The 27,120-nt window shown below is 38.8% G+C and overlaps 1 protein-coding gene across 5 annotated transcripts in view; it reads left to right on the top strand.

Annotated features, from left to right (window-relative positions):
* The window catches only part of Itpr (Inositol 1,4,5,-trisphosphate receptor), a 1,013,977-nt gene that overhangs the window by 66,797 nt on the left and 920,060 nt on the right, over positions 1-27,120 (top strand). For all 5 annotated transcript variants that reach the window (XM_067141353.2, XM_067141352.2, XM_067141351.2 and 2 more), the window contains exons 6-8: positions 6,511-6,774; positions 15,993-16,223; positions 18,838-18,979. In XM_067141353.2, coding sequence (XP_066997454.1) covers positions 6,511-6,774; positions 15,993-16,223; positions 18,838-18,979 — 637 coding nt within the window. The remainder of the gene's footprint in view (positions 1-6,510; positions 6,775-15,992; positions 16,224-18,837; positions 18,980-27,120) is intronic.

The raw sequence follows: 27,120 nt of genomic DNA, 5'->3' as shown, positions 1-27,120 counted from the left end.
GCACGTGTTCGCTCGCAAAGGATGTGTGATTATTGCGCGGGAACCTCATTGCTCTAGCACTGACATCTAGCGGTGATTCCGAGAACTTTTCAAACCATCCTCGTAATTGTAGTTGATAGACCAGGATCAAAACTACTCACATCTGTCCAGGCAGAGCAAGGTGTAGGTGCACTATTGTCTGTACAGTCACTTGTGCTGCTCTCGCTTTCACTACTGCTGCTGGAAGAAATTTCGGGAAATTGAACTTCACTGTTACTAAATGATAATTCTGACACTCGGCTGCCACTTTCATTAACTATTGAACTGGGCTGAGTGGCTCAGACAGTTGAGGTGCTGCCCTTCTGATCCCAGCTTGGTAGGTTTGATCCTGGCTCTGTTCAGTGGAATTTGAAGGTGCTAAAATATGTCAGCCTCGTGTCGGTGGTTTTTATTGGCATGTAAAGCCATTCCTGCGGGACAAAATTCTGGCACGTAGGCATCTCCAAAAACTATCAAAAAGTAGTTAGTGGGATGTAAAAAATAGTGTTGTTTTTATTATTATTATTATTATTATTATTATTATTATTATTATTATTATTATTATTATTATTATTAACTAATGTCTCAATCTAATCACTTGTGATTAGTTTTTTCAACCATTTTGACAAAACTGCAGAGGGGTGAAGAAATGGATAATGTAAACCACAATATTCTGCAATTGCGCAGTCACCGAACTCAGCTGAACTCGCACATAAGAAATGTGCCTAACATAGTTGTAATGCCAGCATCCAGGTTTAAAATATTTGGAAGTTCAACTAATGTCACCTGCTGACTATTCGTGTAACTGTTTGAACTCAGAGAGTCGTTAACATTTCAAAGTATTGTGCAAGCCCACATATGGGTTTCCAAATGCAGGAATACGGACAGGTAACCCATATATGGGTTTTCGCCCAGGTAAGGTTGAAATATGAATAAGAAATCACTGTAATGATAGGAAAAAACACAGCTTTTTACCAAAATTTAGTAATGTGGTGTGCCCTACAGACTCCAGTACCCATCAAGTAAATGCTGAGAATGTATTGGAAGTACTGCAGTAATGTAGAAATGCTTACTTGTGCGGGTCACAAATATACAGGCACATCTTACTATTAGTTCCTGTCCTCTTCTGCCCCAGGCTGTACAGCAGAGGATCCGTGGTCGGTTCGGTGATGAATTAAATGAAGTTAAATAGGACAGGATATGTCATTGTGTGAGTTAAAGAAGGATCACGTGACAAATAATAAGGTTGGATAATAAACCCCTGAACAACAATAATTAAAAATACAATCTGTACAGCCATGAAGTGGCAAAATCTATCTTCTTTCTGCGTCCGCCGGAGAAGTTTCGTTAGTACTGGAGAAGGTTAATAAGTTTGAGAAGACTCATCTCAAATTTCATATAGATAAGTGCTTAAACACAGAAAATACATGAGATCAAGGAGGGAATAATTCGCACATCAACTTACACTAACAGTTGCCATATATTGGGAAAATATATACAAATGCACTACAGGACTGCAGTTTTCCCCCAAAAGAATAAGAAAATTCACACGCAGAAGTTAAACGATAGCACACAGCTGAGATGCGAATTCACGACCCCGTTTCGCATACATTTGACACCTCTAAAGTAATACCAACCAAGACAAAGTGAAATAAAACAAGCACATAACATATACAAATGGACACGGCTTCCATAGAACCTGAAAATAATATACAGATAAAATGTGGTCATCTTGCAACATAGGGAAACGAGACATTCTTCCCCGCAGCCTCTAAGGGGGGGGGGGGGGGGTGAGTCAAGGCCATAGCCTCGCTAGTCAAAACAAAACACTACGTCATCCAAAGCTCCCCTCTTCTCTCGAGTTCTCAACATATGGCAGCTTGTCATTAACTCTAGCCTTCACAACAGTTGAGAACAGTCTCCCTTAAATACAGACACTTCATGAGTGCATCTTGGCCCTTTACAAATCGTATACATTATCTCACTTATTTCCTTGCGCACTCACGCAAACTATGAACTTCTCTACCCGGCCATCTATGAGCCATTCACATACCACGACGTCTTCTCTGTATACCTTTATTTATGGACTCTGCTGTCCATGGTTCTGCCATGCTCATGTTTAAGAGAAACTTGAGGTAACAGTTGTGATGACCCTCTGTATCACAACGTTGAGGACATCTGCCCTTATCAGAACTGCAAGTAAAATTCATGCAACCCAAATGACATGCAAATCTATACTTACGTTGCCTACTTAAACCATGAGTTCTTCCTATCGATGTTATAGGGCCGTACCGGTCCTTTCCCTGTAATGATCCTATTACTGTAAGACATGACACATACTCCCCGATGACCCACATAATCTATTAACCCTAATACAACACTACGTCTAACCTAAATCCTTCATAAAAAGCAAACAGAATAATACCTGATACAAAGCTATACACTTCCTCAGCATGCAAGTCTTGAGTGAAAATCATACTTGCCTGAAGGGCTTAAACTAGTTATTTACAAACATATGCGAAGCTAATCCTATCCCTAACCCATGCAATAATAGAGACTGCCCAAACTTAGCTGGTTACATGACCTTCAGCGATCCTCCATATCGGACACCAGATGTGCCTACCCCTCCATCACACTGCAGTCGTCACAGGCACACAGTCCTCGGTTCAACACCTGTGGCAGCACCATGGTCTGGCTTCTACTGGATTGTGTTGACCCGCTGATCTTCTGCTTGACCGTGTTGACCCGTTGATCTGCTGCTGGCGGCACCTGCTGTTTTTTTTTACAAGCTTTCGCACTACCTGGATATGCAGTTGGACATCAGCATGTTTCTGAGGGTCGCTCCTATGCGGATCTAGCATTGACTGTAAGGAGACACAGAATTAACGCCTATTCTCATCTATATTTATCTCAGTTTACTAGAACATAGTATTGTTGCTCCTGTCGCTCCTCTCACAGAAAGTTATTTGGCAACATTGAGTGCTCAACCGCACACGCTCTATCATTGAAAGTTATTAGGCAAAGTTTAGTGCTAGTTCTATCCTCCTGCAGCTATGCTTATGGATGCTGGTGTTATTCATTGAACACAGTCCCAGCTTCGTTTAGTTCCATAGCCCTATCTTTTGGCATTTTAATTCCTGTCCAGTTTAAGATAGCACAATAAATGGACTTCTGACTCGTATGATTCTGTGTTAGTGAGCACAGTTCTTTTAGTGCCAGGAGTTTGCGGTCTAGATACTCTGTGATAAAGCCTACACATCGTGCAATTTATCTGTAAACATGAGTTTATAATTGCTGTTCGCTTCACTATTCAGCGTCACAGTAGCTGACCTGTGTCCTACCCGTTCAAACCATAGAATTGTTCTCAACTATCAAACACTGTTCAATAAGTTTAATTCACTTCATGATTAAGCCTCAGGACAACCGACACACGTCACGCACTTTCAGAGAGTAGTATGGCCCCCTCTTCTCTTGGAGCTCACTATTTATTAGGTCTTCAACCCAAGCCACACCGTGTAAATCACCAAGATGCACACATGAGGTCCACTTGACTTCTTTGTGAAGAGCAGAGTTAGTTCCCATGGTTTTACTGCGAATACATCATAATTGCATGTAATGATAATTAGAGTTACAAATCATGTCATGATACTCTGGAAATTATTCCTGATTTTTCCATTGTTTTACATTTCCTAGATTGTCTGTGGGCGAAGATACACTTCAAGTGTCTTATCTTGTCAATCCTGCATTCTCCTGCTTTTCTTGCTAGTATGTTGGTATAAGTAAATCTCCAGACAGCATTTGAATAGTTTCATCTCTTTCTGTCTTTCTCAACTCTCTCACACAGAGCACCGCACCCTGTTTGACGCTGTGACTCTCCCTCGCACACTTTGACTCCCGTTGTCACCTTTTTGGTGTTGACTCACCGAATGATAACTGATGTATTAAATATTTCAATTGTCTGATCATGAATGATACGGTTCAGTGGATTATATTGCCCTTGGCCCAAGTATTGTCTTTCAGATACAGAATAGTTTGCACTTTCACACGAGAATTTAAAATCCTGCAGATAATAATACTCAACTGAACAAGTCCTGGGTGTTCTTCGATATGCCATCAAATATCACAGTCAATGCTGTTTGTGCATCCAAGTGTTCTAGCCCACTAAGTGGTTGCTGTGAAAAGCAGATGAACATGATGCAGACCTGTCCAGCTATCATCCTACTTCAATTTTACCATTGGATGTCTCTATAAGTAAGCCATCCAAAGATCATGTGTGGAGGTTCTACGTAAGTTGGATGGTAAATGATAAGCTCAAGATGACAAAAGGCGGCAAATTAAATGACCGTCATTTTGTGTAATTTATGAGTCAATCGCAAGTGCATAGGGACCCATTGCTCCCGATATTGTGGAATTGTAATGCTACTCTTTTGTCGGAAATCATCCAGAACAGATAGAGCTGCTTTTCTTTGGATTTTTTCCAGTTCTTGAGTCAAATAATCCTGGTGAGGGTCCCATACACTAGAACCATACTCTACTTGGGGTCTTACCAGAGACTTATATGGCCTCTCCTTTACATCCTTACTACAACCCCTAAATACCCTCATAAGCATGTGCAGAGATCTGTACCCTTTATTTACAATCATATTTATGTGATTACCCCAATGTAGATCTTTCTTTATATTAACACCTAGGTACTTACAGTGATCCCCAAAAGGAACTTTCATCCCATCAACACAATAATTAAAACTGAGAGGACTTTTCCTAATTGTGAAACTCACAACCTGACTTTTAACTCCGTTTATCAACATACCATTGCCTACTGTCCATCTCACAACATTATCAAGGTCATTTTGCAGTTGCTCACAATTTTGTAGCTTATTTATTACTCTGTACAGAATAACATCGTCTGCAAAAAGCCTTATCTCTATTTCCACTTCTTTACATATATCATTGATATATATAAGAAAACATAGAGGTCCAGGAGTACTGCCTTGAGGAATTCCCTCTTAATTATTACAGGAACAGATAAAGCTTTGCCTACTCTAATTCTCTGAGTTCTGTTTTTTAGAAACATAGCCACCCATTCAGTCACTTTTTTTGTCAAGTCCAATTGCACTCATTTTTGACAGTAGTCTCCCATGATCTACCCTAGCAAGTGCTTTAGATACGTCAATTACGATACAGTCCATTTGACCTCCTGAATCAATGATCTGCTATATCTTGCTGGAATCCTAGAAGTTGAGCTTCAGTGGAATAACCTTTCCTAAGCCCAAACTGCCTGCTATCAAACCAGTTATTAATTTTTCAAACATGTCTAATATAATCAGAAAGAATGCTTTTTACATGCAATACATGTCAAACTGACTGGCCTGTAATTTTCAGCTTTATGTCTAATCACCCTTTCCTTTATACACAGGGGCTACTGTAGCAACTCTTCATTCATTTGCTATAGCTCCTTCATGCAAACAATAATCAAATAAGTACTTCAGTCATGAATGAATGAAATGAAATGTATGGCTTTTAGTGCTGGGATATCCCAGGATGGGTTTGGCTCGGCAGGTGCAGGTCTTTCTAATTGACTCCCGTAGGCGACCTGCGCTTCGTGATGAGGATGAAATGAAGATGAAGACAACACATACACCCAGCCCCCGTGCCATTGGAATTAACCGATTAAGGTTAAAATCCCCGACCCGGCCGGGAATCAAACCCGGGACCCTCTGAACTGAGGGCCAGTATGCTGACCGTTCAGCCAACGAGTCGGACACTTCAGATATGGTACTATGTCCCAACCATTGTCTGTAGTAAATCTCCCAAAACCTTATCAATTCCAGCTACTTTTCTAGTTTTCACCTTTTGTATCTGACCATAAGTGTCATTGTGGTCATAAGTAAATTTTAATACTCCTTTAGTATTAGTCACCTCCTCTATCTGGACATTATTCTTGTAACCAACAATCTTTACATACTGCTGACTGAATACTTCTCCCTTTTGAAGATCCTCGCATACACGCTCCCCTTGTTCATTAATGATTCCTGGAATATCCTTCTTGGAACCTGTTTCTGCCTTGAAATATCTATACGTACTCTTCCATTTTTCACTAAAATTTGTATGACCCCCAATTATGCTTGCCATTATGTTATCCTTAGCTGACTTCTTTGCTAGATTCAATTTCCTAGTAAGTTCCTTCAATTTCTCGTTACTTCCACAGCCATTTCTAACTCTTTTTCTTTCCAACCTACACCTCCTTCTTAGTTTCTTTACTTGTCTGTTATATTATAGTGGATCTTTACTATTCCTTACCACCTTTAAAGGTACAAACCTATTTTCACATTCCTCAACAATTGCTTTAAACCCATCCCAGAGTCTGTTTACATTTTTATTTACCGTTTTCCACCAATCATACTTACTTTTTAAAAACTCCCTCGTGGGTGTTTTATCTGCCATTTGGTACTGCCTAATAGTCCTAATTTTAATTCCTTCCTTTTTTTTCAGCTCCTGCATCTGAAGTCAAACAAGTATCTGACTGTTAACAAACGCTTGCCAGCCCTCCTGGAAAAGAACGCAATGCGTGTATATTTAGATGCAAATGGGAATGAAGGTTCTTGGTTCTATATTTTGCCGTTTTATAAACTACGTGCTACTGGTGATAATGTAGTTGTGGGCGACAAAGTTATAATTAATCCTGTTAATGCTGGTCATCAAGTTCTTCATGTGGCTGCTGGGTATGAACTTCCTGACAATATTGGTTGCAAAGAGGTATGTATTAAAGGATTTACAATAGATTGATTTCAGTAGGCAGATCTACATGTCCTTTCATGGCATGCTTAATTTCCCTCTTAAACAGTCCCTGGCCGTATTAGACATACTTGATTTGTACAGTTCATTTGTGTCTGGTGTCTGTCTTTGTAAACTGGCTTACCTGTCATTGTTTAAAGGGTTAAATATTGTTCAACAGCCATTATTGAATGAAAGAAGTTCATTTGTTGTGTAGTATCATTCTTGTGAGAGCTGATTGTTGATGAACAAGTAGTACCAGTTGCAATCTTGAGAACAGCAAGAGCTGACGAGTTTAACCCTAGAATCATAAACTTTCGTCTCCCAGACTACGCACCCCTATAGTTTCCGCGGTAATTTCCAGATGCTAATGAACTGTGCCTCCCCCCTTCATCTATTCTTCCCCAGCTATCAACAATCAGTGCTGACCTTGGTTTCAAGCATAAAGGTCCAGTTGTTTGTTCACTGCGATATGACCATCGTCTGAGAGACGAAAGTTTATGATTTGTGAAAGTATTCGTGATTTGTACATAGCTGTAAATAGTGTGAATATCTGGTTTATTACAGTAATGTTTTTGTACGTAATACGTAAGCTTAATATGATACTGAAATGGAAAAATCTAGCGCACGATAATGAATTGATAACGGCAGTGTTTTCTGTATTAGACAGACAACCACTCTCTTCAGGAGACAATAGTGATAATGTATTTCGTGAATGAAATTACCCGGCCAATACATGCACCAAACAGAAATATTATGACCGACAATTGGTTCACCTCAATTCATCTGGCTGATTCTCTGCATTGCGACCATAACGTGACAATCATTGGAACAATGAGAAAAAACAAGCCACAGATACCACCAGAGACGAAAAGTCAAGGGAAGAAAGCTTGGGTCCTCCATGTTTTGTTATGATGGTATAGAAACAATGGTATCCTATAAAGGAAAACCAAACAAGAATGTAATCCTCCTTTCTACATGCCATTAAGTAGGAACAATATCAGCCAGTCGGAAAAAGATATGGCAGAAGACTACACTGGGACTATAGGTGCCGTGGACACTCTCGATGAAATGTCAACATTGATGTTCTCTTCAAGAAAAACGAGATGGCCAATGCGTATCTTTTATAGTATGATTAATTCATCACTTCCCAATGGATACATTATTTATGTGCACAAGATGGTTCAAAAAGGCCAAAAGCCACTTTCAAGGTGAGAGTTTTCAAAAGATATATCCAAAATGCTAATGGCTCCAAAGCTGCAAGAGAGACTTCAGACACCAACATTGAGGTGCAGCCTGAAGAGGACCATTACTGAAATTCTTGGGAAAGATGGCATTCCTGAAGAGCCTCAATCAGATACTGCTGAAGGAAGAAACATTTGTGCGTTTTGTCCATCAAAGAAAAGAAGAATAACCCGATTCCTTTGTACGACATGCCGAAACACATTTGTCTTGATCACCAGGCAAAACAGTGCATTGAATGTGCCTATTGAAGAAAAATTGACCAGAGTGTATTGTCATCACTACGTGTGGTAGTTTTAAGTTTAATATTCTGTATTTTGTGTAAAATGTTGAGTTTATGCTTATTAAAGTGCTTTTCTTTTTGGTAGTCTGACAGACGAAAGTTTATGATTCGTGTTACCCTGGAGGGACTTCATGATTCTAGGGTTAAAGTGTGAATGCATTATTAACATTTAGTATTGTTGGTTTCCTGGTTTATTTATAAACTGTAGCCTCTAATTATAAAGTTTTCTGATTACTGAGAGATTTTAGATACAATATGATACGGAAAACAATGTGTAAAGTAAGTGATTTGTTGCCTCGAAAGATTGTGGAGGTAAAAGCACTGATTGGCACTAATATGTATTCAAATCATGATATTTCTTGAAGACTGGGTATATATATGAATCTGATGGAGAGCAAGGTATGAATGCCATGCTGAAATTTTTAAGGTGCCTCACAGTGTATCATAAGTGAAAGTTACAATAAATGTAATATACCAGGTGGTCCACCTGCCCCTTGCAATCTAGGTTTATGCAACCCTGCATGTTTATTACAGTTCTGAAATACATCAGTCCCTCTCCATAAACTGGAGTAATATAATGAGATATGTGGTTATGGGTTGGAAGGGAGCGGTAATTTTAAGTGCTACCGTTAATTAATGAACCCATGAGAAACAAGCACAGATCAGAAGAACATGTACTTACAACAAGAGGTGCACACACAGACCAGGAACAGACTGATTTGTTTATTTGGCCCAGTAAAATGCTGTGCTTCATGGTGTAGGTTACTGTAGTCACGTCCTAGTGCGTGAACCATGGGCAATGGTTGAGTGGCGTAGTAAGTGGTCCTGAGAGTCGGGATACCAGTTGATATGGAATGGGAGTGGGCATCTCGAACATATTCTGAGTCGTGGCCCTCCTTGTGCTCAGGCGGCTAGGACTATACAATCCACCGATGGTCCCTAACCCGTTAGAGGAGAGATCCTCACTTGGACTATGTGTGGGTAGCATCCTGCTTCACGAATTTACCAACCTCAGAACATTTTAAGCAAGCCTCCGACCTATGGGAGGAGTAACGGTATCACACTCCCATTTGACAGGTGCGGGACTCCTTGGAAACAACCTGGCGAATGAAATGGAATTCGATGGGAAGCTATCAATATTAATGGGGCATATGGGAGATAGAAAGTAGAACTGGGTGAATCAGCAAAGGGGATGCATCTTTATGTGCTAGGAGAAAGCGATATTCGGTAAGGGGAGATAACGAGGAGGAGATAGGAGATTATAAAGTATACTTAACAGGTGTTAAAAAGGAAAGGTCAGAGTATGGGCTAGGGCTTTTTCCAGCCTCTGGAGACGTCAGTCTACTCAGTGCAACACACTTTCAATAGGTGGTGCACATACAGAGCAGGAACGGGTATCGTATAGGTAGTGAACTCCCCGCTGGAAGTCAAGCCTCGCAATAGCTCAATTGGCAGTGGTGCAGTCAGAGGTAGAATAGAATATTTATCACCTACAGGTAACTCAATTACAGATAATGTAATAGATAATTAAATAACTAACTGCAATGAGAGAAAATATACATCTTCACAGATTTTCTAGAGATAAGATATATACTGCAGACTGTTCACTTACTGGTAATTATTCACGCATATTTTACACAATTACCATGTTCCATCCCTGAGAAGGGGTTTCTGTATTGCAGTGGAAGGGTGATGAAAAATGTCAAGTGACCCTTTCAGCCTCGAGCCTACTATGCTGGTGTAGCAGGGGGAGAGGTGATACTCCCACGTAGCGCATCCCAGGTGACAGATAGGATTTCCTAACCGGCTTGCCGGCAGACTTGAGGGAAATAAAATACCTCTCGCAGTCCAAACACACAACCCCCTGTGGGTGGGGGACGCAGACGAAGAATACACCCATTTTATCCCCTGCCTGTTGTAAGAAGCAACTAAAAGGAGAGACCAAGGGATGATCGTATTAGAACAATGAAACTACTTGTGATTAGGACCGCTTCATGGGGAACACCATGGGTCGTTTTTACTTGGACGTAGTACCACTATGTTAGGTACCAAATAGGTTTGTGATTAATAGCATGCAGGAGCACCGTGCTGTCAGCCCCCCATTTAGAGTGCACTGTCGGCTTTTACAGTACCTGTGATTAGTGCCACTTTATGAGCGACATCATGGTTCTGGCTTGCCTATGATTAGTACTCACTATATGAGGGAAAACCACGGGATAGTGGAGTCCCTGTGGTTAGTACACTTATGTGATGAACACCATAGGTTTGTGTTACCTGTGAATGGCGTCGCAATGTTCGAAACACCATAGGTCTGTATTACATGTGCGAAATTCATTACCTCTGAGTAGTACCATACTGTGTGGAATACCGCGAGTCTACGCTCCTTTTGATTAGTACTGCACCTTGACAAATACCATGGTTCTACTTTCTTAGCAATAAGTACCATTATGAGGGGCCGATGACTTGGATTTTTGGACCCCTTTAGATTGCAAGCGTTATCGATTCAGTATTGTGCTTTATAAGAAGTCCGTTGGTCAGCAATAGTATTGTTTTACGTCAGTTTCTGTGAATGTGAGGCACTGTGGGTCGGATCCACTGATTGATTTAAATTCATATCCATTCATTCATTCTTCGTCCTCACGTTTTGAATTCTAGTCAGTGGAGGATTTTGGACTTTTAACTTGTCACTACATTTTGTCTCATTTTGTACCATTAGGGGCTGATGGCTAGATGGTAGGCCCCTATAAACAACAACAATCATCATCATCATGACCCTTCCAGCTTATTTATGGTCCTAAAGGCCTGCATGAACCAAGAATTTTTGTGTGCAACTAACCTACGTTTGGGCAGGTGGAATTTAAATTTCTGCCTTTTTCACCTGCTGGGAACATGAAGCAGAATTTTCGGCATGATTTCGGCATATTCATTCTAAGAATTTTTACAAATTCTTTGTACCTATGATCGCGGACAGTACTCAAGTGTACAGAAGTTTGAATCCCTTGCAAATACTGTTATTTTTATCTCCAGTTGCCTGGGATGTAGCAAGGCCACATACTTAATAGTTTCTACAGACTGATTCATTTATATGGCCCTGTAAATTGCCATTGGTATCATGGCATAGGCTGAGGAGGTGATGGTCTGTAACTAGGACACAGGCAACCAGTTAGCTATGTCATATATGTTCCAAGCTTTGTAGGGCACAAGTAGGGCAAAGTGTGCTCCAGTGGAACGATAACAACATGCAATGGCAGGTTGGTATGTAGCTCCACAAACTTCCCTCGGTCGAGGCAAGTCAGAACGCAACACAACACAAAGCTTATTCACTGCCTTGTGATTTATTCCAGTTGCGAGTATGTGAATACTGTATGATACTCATCTATGGAGAAGATAGACAGTGTGCATATCAGGCACAATGCCTGTATCAAGAACTCTATCTGGACTGATGACATTTCAGAGTATGGAAAGAGGTTTGCTGGCTACTGCATCCCTGGGAAGGACACAGCCAGTTTCAGATCATACCATGACGTATGTTCAGAATGAAGAGGTTGTATTGGACGCTATCCAGCTTAACCCTCACACTAGCACACGGACCATTGCACAGTAGACGAATATCAACCTTTCAACCGGACATCTGTTATGCGGATATTGCATACCAAGCTGTTTAACCCGTACCTTCTGCACTTACACTAGGAGCTCCGTGGTTATGTTTTTGAAGCCCGGGTGGCATTCTGTCATTTCTTTTAGACGTTTCCAATCTTGCGGTCTCTGCATCAACACTTTTGCTTTCTCCAAGCACATTGTGACTGCTGATACTGTGCCTAACCTTAAATTTGAGTAGCCAACCCAACGACACCTAGTCCGATCGCCAGTTCATTTGCATTTTCACAAAGCATTGGTCTGCTGATTGGAATGCCTTCTGTCCTGTGTTACCTGAACCACTTTAATAAACAATCTTCCAGATGTTTGTATTTTCCGCGCTGTTATGCAAGTCCGTTTATTTGTTGTTACATCTTACACATGCTTTCTTCAATTTCCGCTGCCTTAGCTACAATCATATTTAAGGTAGATGGAGCAATTCCCAATTTCTTAGCAGCTTCAACTTGTTTTATGTTGCTGCTTTCCTTCACTACAATCAGCAATCATAATGCATTTTCTGTTCTTTTCGCCCATGTTAGTTACTCACAATGCTAATCACAACTGAAGCATGGGACATAAGGGAGTGAAGCAAGTATGGTTTGGTATTTCAGAACTTTTGCTCAAAAATAGCTTCAAAAGCTACCTATTTTGCGCATTGAGGGACGATTTCCAAGAAAAGGTACAGTGCAAGTCATAAGTTTGTGCTTAAAATATTTCTTGCAATTTCATAGACAGAAACGTATAAATGATGCATTTTTCCCTAGGTGACTTAACACTGCGCTGCTTGCGGTGTAAATTCTAACACGAGTGCTCACACTGTTCACAATTTTCATCCATTTTAATTCCTTATTCTACCTTAAGTATTAATATACGTATTTCGCAGGTCATTTTATTTATTCAATAACGGCATTATCTATTCGAAAAATTATACCTTTCATTTTTGAAACTTAATATCACATGCTACAAACAATCTTTTGAAGAGTATGACAGAACTTCCCAGAAATTTACAGCTTTTTACGTCTCTGTGTCCTCAATCACTTTCATTGTTTGTTGCCTCCTCTCTCGTTTCACGCGAACAGTGGAGGCAGACTGTATCTGCGTAATCAGGGCTAATCCATTTGAAACACGTACTGCAGGGTTTCCGGGTGGTTTTGTTGTGACTTCTTCTGCACATGTAGCAGCATCCTCGTCCTCTAACTCTCATCATCTTCAATTCCAACAAATAACCTACACCGCCTCTTCAGCTCTTTGGGAAACATTTCTTGTTGTATCCTCCCTAATATATGGGGTTTGATGAGATCCATTGACAGGTCGTATAGGAACTTCCTTCTGAATTTATTTGGAAAACCACGGTTCTTCTTATAAATGACTAATACATTGATTCCACCAATGTTCATCAGAGGAAAAAATACTTTCAATGGCCAGTGTCAACAGTTTCTAGAAACATCATACTCTCCACTCATTTTGTCCAGGTTATCCACTGGGAATTTTGTCTTGTTGTAGAATGTTATAGGTGCTTGTTTCTTTTTCACCCCTGTTTCTTGGTTGATTTCCCTTTTCTCATGTAATGTGGGCAACAATGGAACAACTTTGCCTTTTTTCGATACGTAAGATGTTACACAAGCATACATTGTGAATGCAAACTCAGAACTGTAGACATCTTTTATTCTTGGAAACTTTCAATTCTTCAGGGACAACTCTTTTATTCTTTTTACAGTTCCGACACATGTAGTTTTGTTTTCCAATCACTTTGCTGCAGTTCGAACTGAAGTAAACCAATTGTCACCAGTGGTATTACGCCCAGAGTTCAAGATAGGCTGTGCTAGTCGCATTACGACATCATGTGGTGAGTTGCTAAGTTAAAAGGGACCATCCGGTTGTTTGCCGGCATAAATTTCCATATTTATTTTGTAAATATGTTGTGTATCAGCTAGGCAAACGATTTTCACCCCGTGCTCTACAGGTTTACTAGGTATAAACTGCAGATAGGGCAGTTTCTGCGAAATGCAATCAGTTGCTCAACAATGTCCAGGAACTCTCTGGGCTTGAAACACTTTTTCCAGTTCCTCACAAACATGCCAAATATTTCTCTGATCAGTGCAAGTGTTGCCTGCCTTCCGTTTTTCCCTATTCTTTATATCATCAAAACGAATACATCTCATAAGGAATCTAAATCTAGCACTACTCATTGTGATGTAAATAGCTTCACAGCCATACCTGATTCCATGTCCCATAATTCTGATTATGTTTCTGTAGCCTGCCTTCAGCAATCTGGACAAGTTGATAATGCCTAAGAGAGCTCTAATTTCAACTGCATCAGGGAGCTTTGCATCTCTGTCTCTCTGAAACTTATTCTTTATCTTCTCAGTGTACAGGTTTGTCGAATTTTATCAACTGAATAATACTGTCATCCAGAAAGCACTCTATGCACTGTAACTGAGTGATTGAACGATTTGTTGCTGGACCTTGAAGTCCAGGTAACTGCAGGGGAGGAATAATACTGTGGCCTCTCATACGGGAATTTGCTAAAAGTGGCTCCTTATACCACTCGAAACCATCCCTTGTACTATAGATTCTCTTTTGTCTCTTGGTTTGTTTGCTCTTCTTCACTAGACATAAGTTCTGGTTCGCTATCGGTTTCTTGCTCTGTGCCCGTATCATGTTCACTCACTTCAAGATTATAATCTTCTCCCTCAAAATCTGAACCGTCGACTGGATCACAGTCTGAAGTTTCCTCATCCAGCCATTGCCGAATTTGGTTGATATTTTTCAGTGATCTGGAAGCCATATCTCTTCCACTAATTATGGTCTGAAAGGAAACGAATGAAGGAATGAATGAAATCTACATTTTCATGCCGATGCAGTAAACTCGACAGAAGAAACAACATTTAGTCTTGTACAAATAACTTGTGTACCTTTGCAGCACTAACTCAGATAAAATAGAAAAGATCAAGAAATACCGTACCTTTAGTGAATATTTGTTGCACAGAAAGGAAGCACAAGCAAATCACAAGACATTACCGTCAGTCATAGAACACAACTACTGTATAAGTTTTCGTGACTTTCAGTTGGGACACAAAATTGTTGCTTTGAACACTTGTGCACCACGTAACCTCTTTGTTGGTGGAATTGGGCAGGAAGCTCATGTTTCACAGAGAAGACTTATCGAGTGCTTACTTGTGGCTGGATGTAGAATGAGAGCGAAGTACAATAAATAGTACCAAGCAATACTATAATCTGTCTGAACATGAACACTTCATGAAGATGATAATAATTATAGGTAACTTAAACAAGAAATTGTAACGTCAGTGCTCGCCTGGATGACTATTGTCATCCACTTGCTTTTGAAATGCCATAATAATGAAGTATCTGGAGACATTAACCTTAAACTTCAGAGATATCATTAGGAGTTGTTTTTTGAGGATTACACAAAATATTCAAATGAATTGTTTAAAAATGTATACAATACGAAGAAAATTGTATCCCTGAATGACAATAGTTATCCGCGCAAGCACTGGAGTGTTGAGTAAGATATGATTATATAAGCATAAAATTCGTATAAATGGAAGACGTATGAATGAAATAATTTGCCATAATACATATAGGATTTTGTCGGGACTGCTGAAAAAACTTTTAAGTGCAGAAAACCTGTGTGAAATGTATACAAGAAGTTTTACTGTAATGGGTAAGGGTTTGAGTAAGAATCTCATTTTAGCATTTATGAGATTATTAAATTTTCTTTCTTCAGTTGACTTCTGCGCAATGATATTGTAAAACTCGTACTGTAGACTGACCTGAAAATTATTTTTCCTTGCTTTGTTACATTTCAATTTTGTGTAATTGTTGTGTTCTTCACAAGCGTAATACAGAATTTATCCAAAATGTAATGGATGTGAGAATATTTTCTCACTATAATCTGTGGTTTGTATGTATCCTACTGTTATATTTTCTTGTGTCCAAATTGTGTATTTCAGCGTAAATAATTGTTTGATATATTTCAATAACACACTTTGATTTCTTTCTTTTAAAATATTTATAGGTGAATGTAGTGAATGCAGGTACATCATGGAAAGTCACTCTCTTTATGGAACACAAGGAAAATCAAGAAGAAATATTGAAAGGAGGAGATGTAATTCGCTTATTCCATGCAGAACAAGAGAAATTTCTCACTATGGATGAGTACAAAAAGAAACAGCATCTATTTCTACGTGCAACTGGTCGTACTTCAGCAACTTCGGCTACTAGTAGTAAAGCTCTGTGGGAAATTGAGGTAATTTTTATCCATTATGCAATTTTTATGGTGTGTGGCCTCTTTGCTACTGATGTTCGTTTTCTTCATTGTAGTCTAACATAATGTAGCCACAAATTCATTAGGTTGTATTTAGTTGTATGGTCGATATGGGTGGTAGAAAGGCTCCAAGGATCCTGGAAATATGAAGTTTTTAAATGTTTTTGTCTAATTTGTAATAGAATGCATACTTCAATAATAAGCTATAGTACACTTTTCTTAAGACAATAGTATTTTGAAATTGTTAACTCTTCTGGCATTTATTTTTGATCATGGATACTTAAATTTAAGCGTTATCAAGTAAGATAAAAATATTCTTAGGTCAAGTTGTGTAAAACTCATGCTCATTTTCACACAAATGTTAAAACTATTAATATATAATATATTCAATATGTGATTCAGATTAATAGGAGCAAAGCACTTCGGGAAAGAAGAAGAAATGTCCCAATTGTTATGTAATGTGATTATGTGATTCAATATGATAGGAGCAAAGCACATCTGGAACGATGGAAAAAGTATTGCTTAAGCAGTAACAATTCTTCCGTTGTCCTTTCACTAGAGGGATATGCTACTGATTTTCCTAGAGGTAATCAGCTTCTCTTCTTATCTGCCTTTTCAAAATGCAAGTATTGCTCAGATTTGTGGGTGTCCATGATGTCGTCTTGCATGATTTAATACAGATCCACACATTAAGTATGATAATATAGAAATGTTGTTGCTCACAATTGCTGAATTGCTGAGTAAAGCCATAAATAGCAGGATAAGTATTGGAAAGGAACAAAGAAGTGTCAAGAATCTGTCTGTATAAAACTTGATAAATAGCAGGTTGTTACCCATGTCAAGCTAGGACAGGAAAACCTAGTGTTACTCCAAGATATCTTCTCTCACTTTCCTCTTATTTAAATATTTTTATGGTACATTTTATTATTGTCAGTATTTCTGTAATATTACCTAATTTAATTTATAACTCCTTTGTTTTCATGGCTCATGATTTGTTTAATATTGTTCACTGATAATGCAAAAATATATATTGCTGACAGTTGTGTTCTCATCATTTAATTTTGAGCTATTCCTGTTTTTCACATTTTAGGATAGTCCGACTTAGTTGAACTTAAGGTGTGTGTGGGGGGGGGGGGGTGATCTACTAGGTATGTACAGAGAAAGACTGAGTAGTACAATTCATTCACCTTCTGTTCTTTTTTATTGTTACCTATGAGTACGAAGAAGAAATGGTGTGCAGTAATTGTACAAGAAATGTTGGCCTTTGGGATGTGATTTTCATACTAGACAACACTACCAATTGGTACCATTGTATTGGGTGGTCCTTTTTAAGTATCCCTGCATGTGCACATGAAGTTAGTGAAAGTTCATGCTGTGATAGGACAAACACAGCTACTTTAAAAAAAGAACTTAAACTTGCCCGCCATTCATTGGCGGAAGCCGGTGATATTAACAAGGAATTCGGGGCTGACACATTAAACAAGTGAACTGTACAAGGCCTGTGTACAGAGATGGTTCCAAAAATTCTGATCTAGTGATGTGATATTCTATGATATTAGTGTAGCCTGACCCTCGTAAACTGTTCGGGTTATGACAGTGATGTTGGTTGTAAACATTCGATAGTCACTTGCTACTCTTGGACAAGATAACAATCCTGGTAAATGCGTTTCAAATCATTTGCCAAGACCAAATCTTCATCATGGATAATAATTGGTGACTGTTAGAGTGCACTAGGTATTATTAATTATTCCCTTTTGAAATGTGGTGAAGCCATTAATACCAAGTTGTCGGTAATTTTCTGTTAAATGGCCATCATTGTTCAGCAGAGATAATTATACTCCTTTCTGACAGTATGGGAGCACTTGTCAAGAGAAGTCTGAAAATAGCACAGCTTGCACTATGGATTGTTCCTCTTCTGCTACACCCATCAGACCTCTTACCAACCATCTACATTATTGACTCTTTTTTTAAGGGAAACAGGTCAACAGTGAAGCAGATCTCAAAAATACCTTTCGGGAATTTCATTCATCCCTACCTGCAGACTTGCAAAATGGCATGAATGCATTTGTATCTTATTGGGAGAAGTGTATTGTATCAAATGGTGCCAATTTTGGTTAATAACATTTTGTCATAGAATTTCTTTATTTGAAGTTTCGCAGCCGATTCCGGCATCAGGAAATTACTTTTGTGTAACATCTGTTCTGATTGCTAATGGTTTTTACAGAAGCCTTAGAGAACAAAATTCTAAAACTGTACTCATATCTTCTTTGTTAAGGTGGTTACTTGAACCCTTTGCTTTTAGCTGTAATCGTGTGTTTGGTGTTGATGACAGTGTCTTATCTACACTTAAGTGTTTTTGAACTGGATGTACCTTGCTAAAATTCAAAAGTCTTGTCAGTTATTCCATCTTAAAATTATGTTAGAACTAGGTTCGTCTTTGTCTCTTAATGATGGGTAGGATTGTAATCGTGATATGATTTCTTCCTGTAATATTTTTATTTTAATTCCTTTAAAGATAAGCTAGCTTGACTATGCTGTTGATATTCTGCTTTTGTTAGACTGTGGTAATTTTGTTTGTTCATTCTGACTGTTTCAGGTTGTCCAACATGATCCATGCAGAGGTGGAGCTGGGCGTTGGGATTCACTTTTTCGATTTAAGCACCTTGCGACAGGATTGTATTTAGCTGCTGAAATTGATGAAGACCCGACTTATGATCCTATGCGTGTGAAACTTCGTGGTGAGTAATTCTGAAAACAATTTTCTTTGCTTCCTAAAGAAAACTTAATATGTTAATAATTACAAAAATAAGCATTACTTTCATTTTGTATTTTCTTTACCCTTAATAAGTGCCAAATTAAAGTAGTATACTTTCTTTTACCTGTTACATGTGGTTAGAAAACTCAGATTGATTTTTGTTTGAGGTTCAAAAAATGGGTGATTTATCAACAGATTTTACCTTTTCAGCCTAGTAGCTACTCCATGGACAGTATTTGAATCACCACTCCGTGTCCGCAGTATGCTTCCTACAGTATCAATAATAACTTAATTATCTAGTGTTTTTATATTTAAAGAGTTTATTCTTTATGTTCAATTTACTGCTACCACTTCTGACACTGCTGACACTTCTACAGGTATCATTCTTCTTACTTCTTTCAACAAGTTTTCACAGTTTGGATCCTTTGTGAATATAGGTGGCTCATTCACACTTCTCTTGGGAGTTTTGTTATCTGTATAGTTTTAACCCGCCAGTGGTCGCTGTATGAGCAAAATGCTCGTGGTCCTTAAAAATCATCTGGTGTTTCATACAGCGTTTAGTTTCGAACTTGAGCCCTGGTATACCTTCGCACAGAAGCTTTGTGAATAGGACAGATCCATCGACACGTGCAATTTTGACTTTGAGAAGGGGCAGGAAGGGATGAATTATTAAAGTCTGTCAACAGTGAGGATTCTGCTTCACATGCGATCAGTCGTGTTGCCTAATTTCTATGTACTAGAGTTTTACTATATACGTTATTATCGGTATTTTTCACTGTAATTAATGTAGGATTCTTATACAGCTATATCATTTTAAAATTGAATTCTGAAAAGCTCATGGATCGTCGTGCCTACCTGAAGTACTTAGCAATGGAGATTTTGAAACCTCATGTTGTTACAAAGGCTTCTCTTCCGACTTCGACCGCAACACTTGTTTGACAGATCAGGCAGGTTATTGGCATGACTAGGGATGAAACTACCCACTTCCTGTCGAAGGAATGTGCGCTTTCTACGTGAGAACGAAAAATCGCTGGACAGAAAAATTTGTTCATAGAGCACGCTGCCAATCTGCAATGTATGATGCGCAGGACCAGAAGAGGAAAATGGCATCTAAAGTCATAATGGTTGACAGTGGTTAATCCATTACTGTGTAACTGACTGTTTTAAGTTAAAAAAAAAAAAAAAGACTAGAACAAGTCGCAGCTTACCATAGCTCCCGAAACCTTATTTGTAATTTTCTATAGTTCTTTATAACTATTTTGAATATGTCCACATGTCCATTTAATACGTAAAAACACTTATGCATAAAATCAGTTGGTATTTATTAACTAAACACGTCATATCATGCCGCGAGCATTTTGCTTAACGCGCGATCACTTGCGTTCCTTTCATCTTAGCGACCACTGGTGGGTTAAGACTGCTTTATTCCCATAAGTTATCTTTCTTATTATGGATCATTCATTCCACAGCAGGTAGAATTAGGAACAATAGTGTTAAAATAATAAAAGTAATTTATTGCAAACTCAAGTAGTATGCTTTCAAATTATTGTGTTACTTCAGTTTCCTCAGTTGATGAAATTCCATCTCATAATATGTCTATAACATATCCAGAATGGTTCCATATATGGCATAGAAGTAACTGTAGAAGAAGATGATTATGTATTCAAATTTGTTACTTTGCGCTATGTAGAATGTAAAAAAATACTGATTAAGTTAACATGGTTACTTCAGGTGTAGAAGTTAAATGAAAGCAACTTGCCCTAACAGTGGTGCAGATTGAGTTGAATTTTACTTAGAAAAGAGAAATGTAGCAATATTAGTGCTATTCATTTTATGTTGTGACTAATAACTTGACTTATGAGGTGCATTATATTTAACCTTTAATGTGCTTAACTATGTTGCCTTATTCTGCATTTATTTGGTGTAAAATAACATTGTAACTTGGTGTGTAAAAGTAATTTCCTGTAAATTTGATTAAACTGATATTATTAAACTACAAATCTGGACATGTATAAGCAAAGAGATGTATAGTATTGCTTTGCCTTGTAATAACATAGTTGATACAATACACAGTGCATAGCAGCATTACATAGATCATAAATTTAAATGTTCAGAATAATCCTTTCTGGGTGTTGAACCAATCCATGTCACCCTGTGGTATTTGAATAGTTGTTTGTCGATTCCTCTCGTCAAGGCTGTTATCTGCTTCTTGATTGGTTTCATCAAGGTGGTATTTTATCACATTCAGTTTGCAACCTATGTGCAAAAGCTCACAAGAAAAGCCAGTGTGGCTGGATCTAGGTTGGGTGTGAAAAGTGTTGGTAGAAATATTATCCACCTCAGGTATCTCTGACAATACCACCTTGTTGGCAGAAAATAGGCAGGCCTTGACAGTTTGTTCAGGAAGGTAAAAGACCAAAGTGAGAAGGTTGCGCTGTACTGAAATATCAAGACTACAATCATCATGACAACGGAAAACATGGATGTTAAAATATATAATAAAGAAATAGATGTGGTTAAGGATTTCATCTTCCTTTATTCTAAAATGAACTGCACTTTGAAATATGTGATATAAGCTTGAAAAATATCTGGAAAAGCCGTAACATGAGTGAGAGAACCAAATGCAGACTGGTCATTGCCGTAGTTTCCCCTATTGCTACTTATGGCTATAAAACACAAACCCTAAAGAAAGGTGACAGGAGAAGGATTGATGCATTTCAGCTTTGGTGTTAGCAGTGTGCTAAGAATACTGTGGACAACCAGAATGAATCATAAGAAAATCTTGGGCCAACTCAAGCCTAAAATTTTCTTGGGAGGGAGCATAGTAGAGATTAAAGCTACCCTACTTTTCTCACATTATGAGAAGTACCTCCATGGGAATGGATGTCATACTTGGACTAGTGGGTGGCATTTGAGGATCTGGAAGGCCAAAATCACGTTGATTAGATGGCGTCAAGAGATACTGGAATGATGATTGGTGAACTGAAAGAAACTGCCCATAATAGAGCTGAACAGAGGCAGTTGGTCCAGAGGATGACGGAAAGCTGTGCTTGACCGAATGGATATAGAGGGAGATTGAAGAATGGGGTTTCCTGGTGTGGAGGAGGTTGTTTTATAAAGGAGATGGCGATTACAATTTATGACATTACAAAGAACATTATAGATTTAGAAAAGAGAAGAACAGAAATGAGAGGTGAAGCTGTAAATTGAAATGCGAAGATGAAAATATTTTTGCAATACTGTATATTGGAAACCCTGAATTTCAGAGTGATGCTACAGAAGATATGAATGTTTCTCAGAGCATGCACTGTAGGAATTTGTGACTGCCATTGAAGAAAAAGTATCAGTTTGCTTTAAATTTTGTACGACTGCTGCTGCACTTTAGGCAGGACATGGTGACGTGCAGTGCAATGGAACATTTTTTTAGTGTTGATGATAACTTGTCGAGTTTGGCCCACATTGGAGACATTCTGATCTTGCAGATTTATGACCAGCAAGAGTTTGTAACTTAAAATATAATATATAACCTTGTAACATACCTGTAAAAAAATACCCACTGTTAAATAAAGAATGACAGGTTTCATTCTACAAGAAAATTCCTCAGATTCTATCAAATCACTTTAAATCATGTGCATTTATGTTACATTGTGTAAACTAGTCAATGATTATGAATTGGTGATGCTATGAAAAAATAATGAATGTATTAGTCCTCTACTGTCACTTCTGTAAATTATGGAAATTTCCCTGTACTTAGCTGCTGTTGTCCATCATCTTCAGCAACTGTGTCTGGACTGATGCGAGTTGTTTATTTCTGGTCTTGGTCTTTGTAGCTAAGTAGGGAGGTGAGGAGAAATTTTGTATGTAATAACTCTGTTCCATGGAGAGGAGAGGGGAAGTAGGTGGTGCGATGGGAATGTGTGCTCATTCGTTCTGTATAATGGAGAGAGGAGTGCTGCTTCTTCATCGCATAATGTATTTTTCTGCATTAGGCAGTAAATGTATGTTAATGATTTTGATGAAATAAAGTTTGGAATTGAATTAAATGTAACATATAAGACCTTATTTTTAGTGATAAAGTCTCAATTGGTGAAGACACTTCGTAAATTCAAAGAATCTACTACAGATAAGAATATTCTAATGTACCTGAGGAGTGGGAAAAGGGGGGTTATAATACCAATATTCAAGAAAGGAGATAAGATGATGTGCGGTAACTACCGAGGAGTCACCATCACCTACCATATTGCCAAGATAATGGATAGGATATTGGAAAGAAGTATTAGGAAAAAGGTGGAAATAATAAGGGGAACAATTTGGATTCAGAAGTGGCAGGTCAATAGTGGAACCTATTTTTATTCTGAGACATCATAGAAAAGAGCATGAAATATGGGAAGGACATAGTAATTACTTTTATACGTTTGAAAAGACATACAGCAGCATCCCCAGAACAAAAGTTTGGGAAAGCCTGACACAGGGGAATTGGCAAGGAGCTAATAACAATGATCAAGGCAATATAATATACTAGCAAGATACCCGTGCTTCGCTATGGTATTATACTGAAATTTATAATTGAATGCTTAACGTTTTATATGTAATCCTCCGAAATTCGCGATCTGACTCGTTTTCTGAGAGAATCCGCCAAAATTCGCGATCCGACTCGTTTTCTGTGAGATTACGGCAAAGTTCCTCACATTCTTCAATCTATCTTTCCAGCAATCGATTTCGTACTTCCCGGGCTAGGTCCAGGTATTCCACGCGGTCAGTTGGGTCCCTAAATCTTTGCAATCTTTTCCTATAAGCATTTTTAGTATGGATCAAATCCTGAAGGGGATCCGGTGTGGTGTCGACTTGGGTGCCTTGGCGGTACTGAACCTGCGGCCGGACTGTATTCGTAGTCATTACCAGGCCAGGACCCGTTTCTAGCGCGGTCCGCACTATTTGACGACGGTCCAGAATATTATTATTATTATTATTATTATTATTATTATTATTATTATTATTATTATTATTATTAGATGTTCTGGACCCCACAGCAAGATGCAGACCGCTACTAGGCGGTAAATTACATCTGCTGCCATTGTCATTGTTGAGAATGTGACCAGCACCATTGTCGCGCGTAGGCAAGTGTGCGTGATTTCTGGCGATATGAATGACATACTTCCGTGCATTATTGATCTTATTATAGAGGTGAACAATTTGACGGTCAATCTCATTCCTATCGTTTATTTCAAATGTATACGACAGCCCCGTGTCGGTAGATTTACTGGCACGTAAAAGAACTCCTGCGGGACTAAATTCTGGCACCTCGGCGTCTCCGAAGACCTTAAAAAGTAGTTAGTGGGACGTAAAACAAATAACATTATTATTATTATTATTATTATTTCAAATGTGTTTAAATTTTTATTTATATGCCAGGAGAGTCTACTGTAATCTAAGAACGTTCTCCGAAGGAAAAGATGGCTGTTGAAATCGAACCCAGGAAAGATTAAAAATGATCGGTTTATGATCAGAATAAGTACATCGAAAATCTACAGCCTGCTTCCAGTCATACGACAGGGTCAGAAATGAAATGAATAAAGCCCCATCTAGCGGCGACAATAGGAAATGTGCCGGCTGCCGAAGCACTCCTCTGGGGCAATGATCGATGAATGACAAATGAAATGAAATATTGGACAGTGTTGCTGGAATGAATGATGATAGGGAAAACCGGAGTATCTGGAGGAAAACCTGTCCCGCCTCCGTTTTGTCCAGCACAAATGTCACATGGAGTGACTAGGATTTGAACCACGGAACCCAGCTGTGAGAGGCCGGCGCTCTGCCAACTGAGCAACGGAGGCTCCTTATAAGTACATTATGAACAGTAATATCAATTGGGCTCACCTCCTTTTACATCCCACCGCCGTTAAGTTTATTTACCCCCCCCCCCCAAAAAATATTAAAAGAAGGTGTGTTTCTTTACGTTTAAAGGAGATTCCAAACACAAATGTTCACGTCTATTACCTTCAGTTTTGAGATATAAGTACCCCATAAAAATAATTAACTTTTTTTCACTTCCTTTCACACTCCCCCCCCCCCCTCCCCCGCCCCCCCCCCTCTAAGTGAATTTTCCGGCAAAAAATTACTTGTTTCTTTAATAGTGAAGGATCTTCTAAATACCAATTATCACGATTCTAACTTCTTCAGTTTTGATTTATGTGTCCTAGTGAGAGGAATTCATCTCCTTTTCACTCCCGCTCCGCAAGATGGTCCCTGCCCCCCCCGAAAACACGTTTTTCTTTGTTTATAAAGGAAATCCAAATACCAATTTCCACGTCTGTAACAACTTTATTTTTATTAGACGTATGTATTCTCATACAATTAAGTCAATTAATTTTTCAATTCTTTCACCCCCCAACCCCCCTTCATTGGATTTTCTGAAAATACATGTTTCTTTACTTTTAAAGCAGATTACAAAAATCAAGTTTCACGTCTGTAACATCTTCAATTTTGAGATATCAGTAGACTAATTAAAAGAAATCAACACCATTTTTAGTCACTTTTACCCCCTCTCCACCGAAGTGGTATTTCCGAAAACGAAAAATACACGTTTCTTTATTTTTAATAGGGATAAAAAATACCATTTTTCACTTCTGTAACACGTTAAGTTTTTTTATATATACTGTAGAAATTCTCGTTTTAAAACTTCACCCCTTTCTATTTCCCCTTAAGGGGAGTTTCCAAAACAAATCACCTATGTTACTTTACATTTACAGGAAATTCCAAATACCCACTTTTTACGTCTGTAACATTTTAGGTTTCTCAGATATTCTGTAGATATTGTCTTTCGAAAAATTCACCCCAATTTGTCACTCCTGTTTAACTGCCATTAATTGGATTTTCCACTGAGCTCGATAGCTGCAGTCGTTTAAGTGCGGCCAGTATCCAGTATTCGGAAGATAGTAGGTTCGAACCCCACTGTCGGCAGCCCTGAAAATGGTTTTCCGTGGTTTCCCATTTTCACACCAGGCAAATGCTGGGGCTGTACCTTAATTAAGGCCACGGCCACTTCCTTCTCACTCCTAGCCCCTTCCTGTTCCATCGTCGCCATAAGACCTATCTGTGTCGGTGCGACGTAAAGCAACTAGCAAAAAAATAATTGGATTTCCCAAAAACAAAAAATACGTGTTTCTTTATTTTTAAAGGAGATCCCATATACAAATTTTCAGTTCTGTAATATCTTTAGTTTCTGAGATATATTATGTATCCTCATTAAAGGCATTCAACCATTTTACAGCCCTCCTATTGGGATTTACAGAAAGCAAAGAAAATACGTGTTCCTTTATTTTTAAAGGAGATTCTGCATACCAATTTTTACATCTGTGTATACTTTTAAAGTTTTAAGATGTAGACACACTCCTTTTAAAAATTCACCCCCTTTCCACCCCCCCACCCCCGCATTATTTGGATTTTCCAGAAACGAAAAAATACCAGCTTCTTTATTTTTAAAGTAGATCCCAAATACCAAGTTTCAGGTCTGTAATATCTTCAGGTTCTCAAATATAAGTAGCCTCAGTTAAGGACCCCTTTTTCACCCTTTTCCACCCTTCCCATTGGTATTATCGATTTGTAGTATTGTAAGTCGTGGTGTTGACTTATTTCCTGTGGCTCCTTCAGGAGCATAGGGCTTCGATGAATTTTCGCCAGCGGACTGTGCTGCGGGCCATCCGACGTAATTCTCCCCAGGTTTTTCCTGCCTCACTTGTCTCCAATGCGGATCTCTTCGAGATCTGCCGTGGTCGACCTCACTTTAGTTCATTGTACGAACGTTCCAACATCCAATTCATTTACCTGTTTTGTGCTAAATGTCATCAGCTTTTTGTCCGTCCGGCTATTTCTCATCTCTGTTTCTTTAATAAGTTTATTTAAGAGCTTATGAGTTATTGGCCCATAAACTCCGAGTGCCTTGGTGGGGCTGCCACCTTAAGGCCAAGGCACTGTCCCTTACTCGGATGTTGGTGTATATACTGAAGAAAGAGCATTTCCTCTCCTCTTCTTAACAGTGTACACTTCGGTTATACCGCTGGTCCTCGGTTGCCGTTGTCCCAATCTGTGATAGCAGGGAGCACCACGAGAAAGTTGGGTTTGACA

The sequence above is a fragment of the Anabrus simplex genome, chromosome 2 (assembly GCF_040414725.1).
Source record: "Anabrus simplex isolate iqAnaSimp1 chromosome 2, ASM4041472v1, whole genome shotgun sequence".
NCBI classification, from domain to species: Eukaryota; Metazoa; Arthropoda; class Insecta; order Orthoptera; family Tettigoniidae; genus Anabrus; species Anabrus simplex.
Note: the sequence above shows the minus strand (reverse complement) of the source record. Positions and strands in the feature narration are given on the sequence as shown.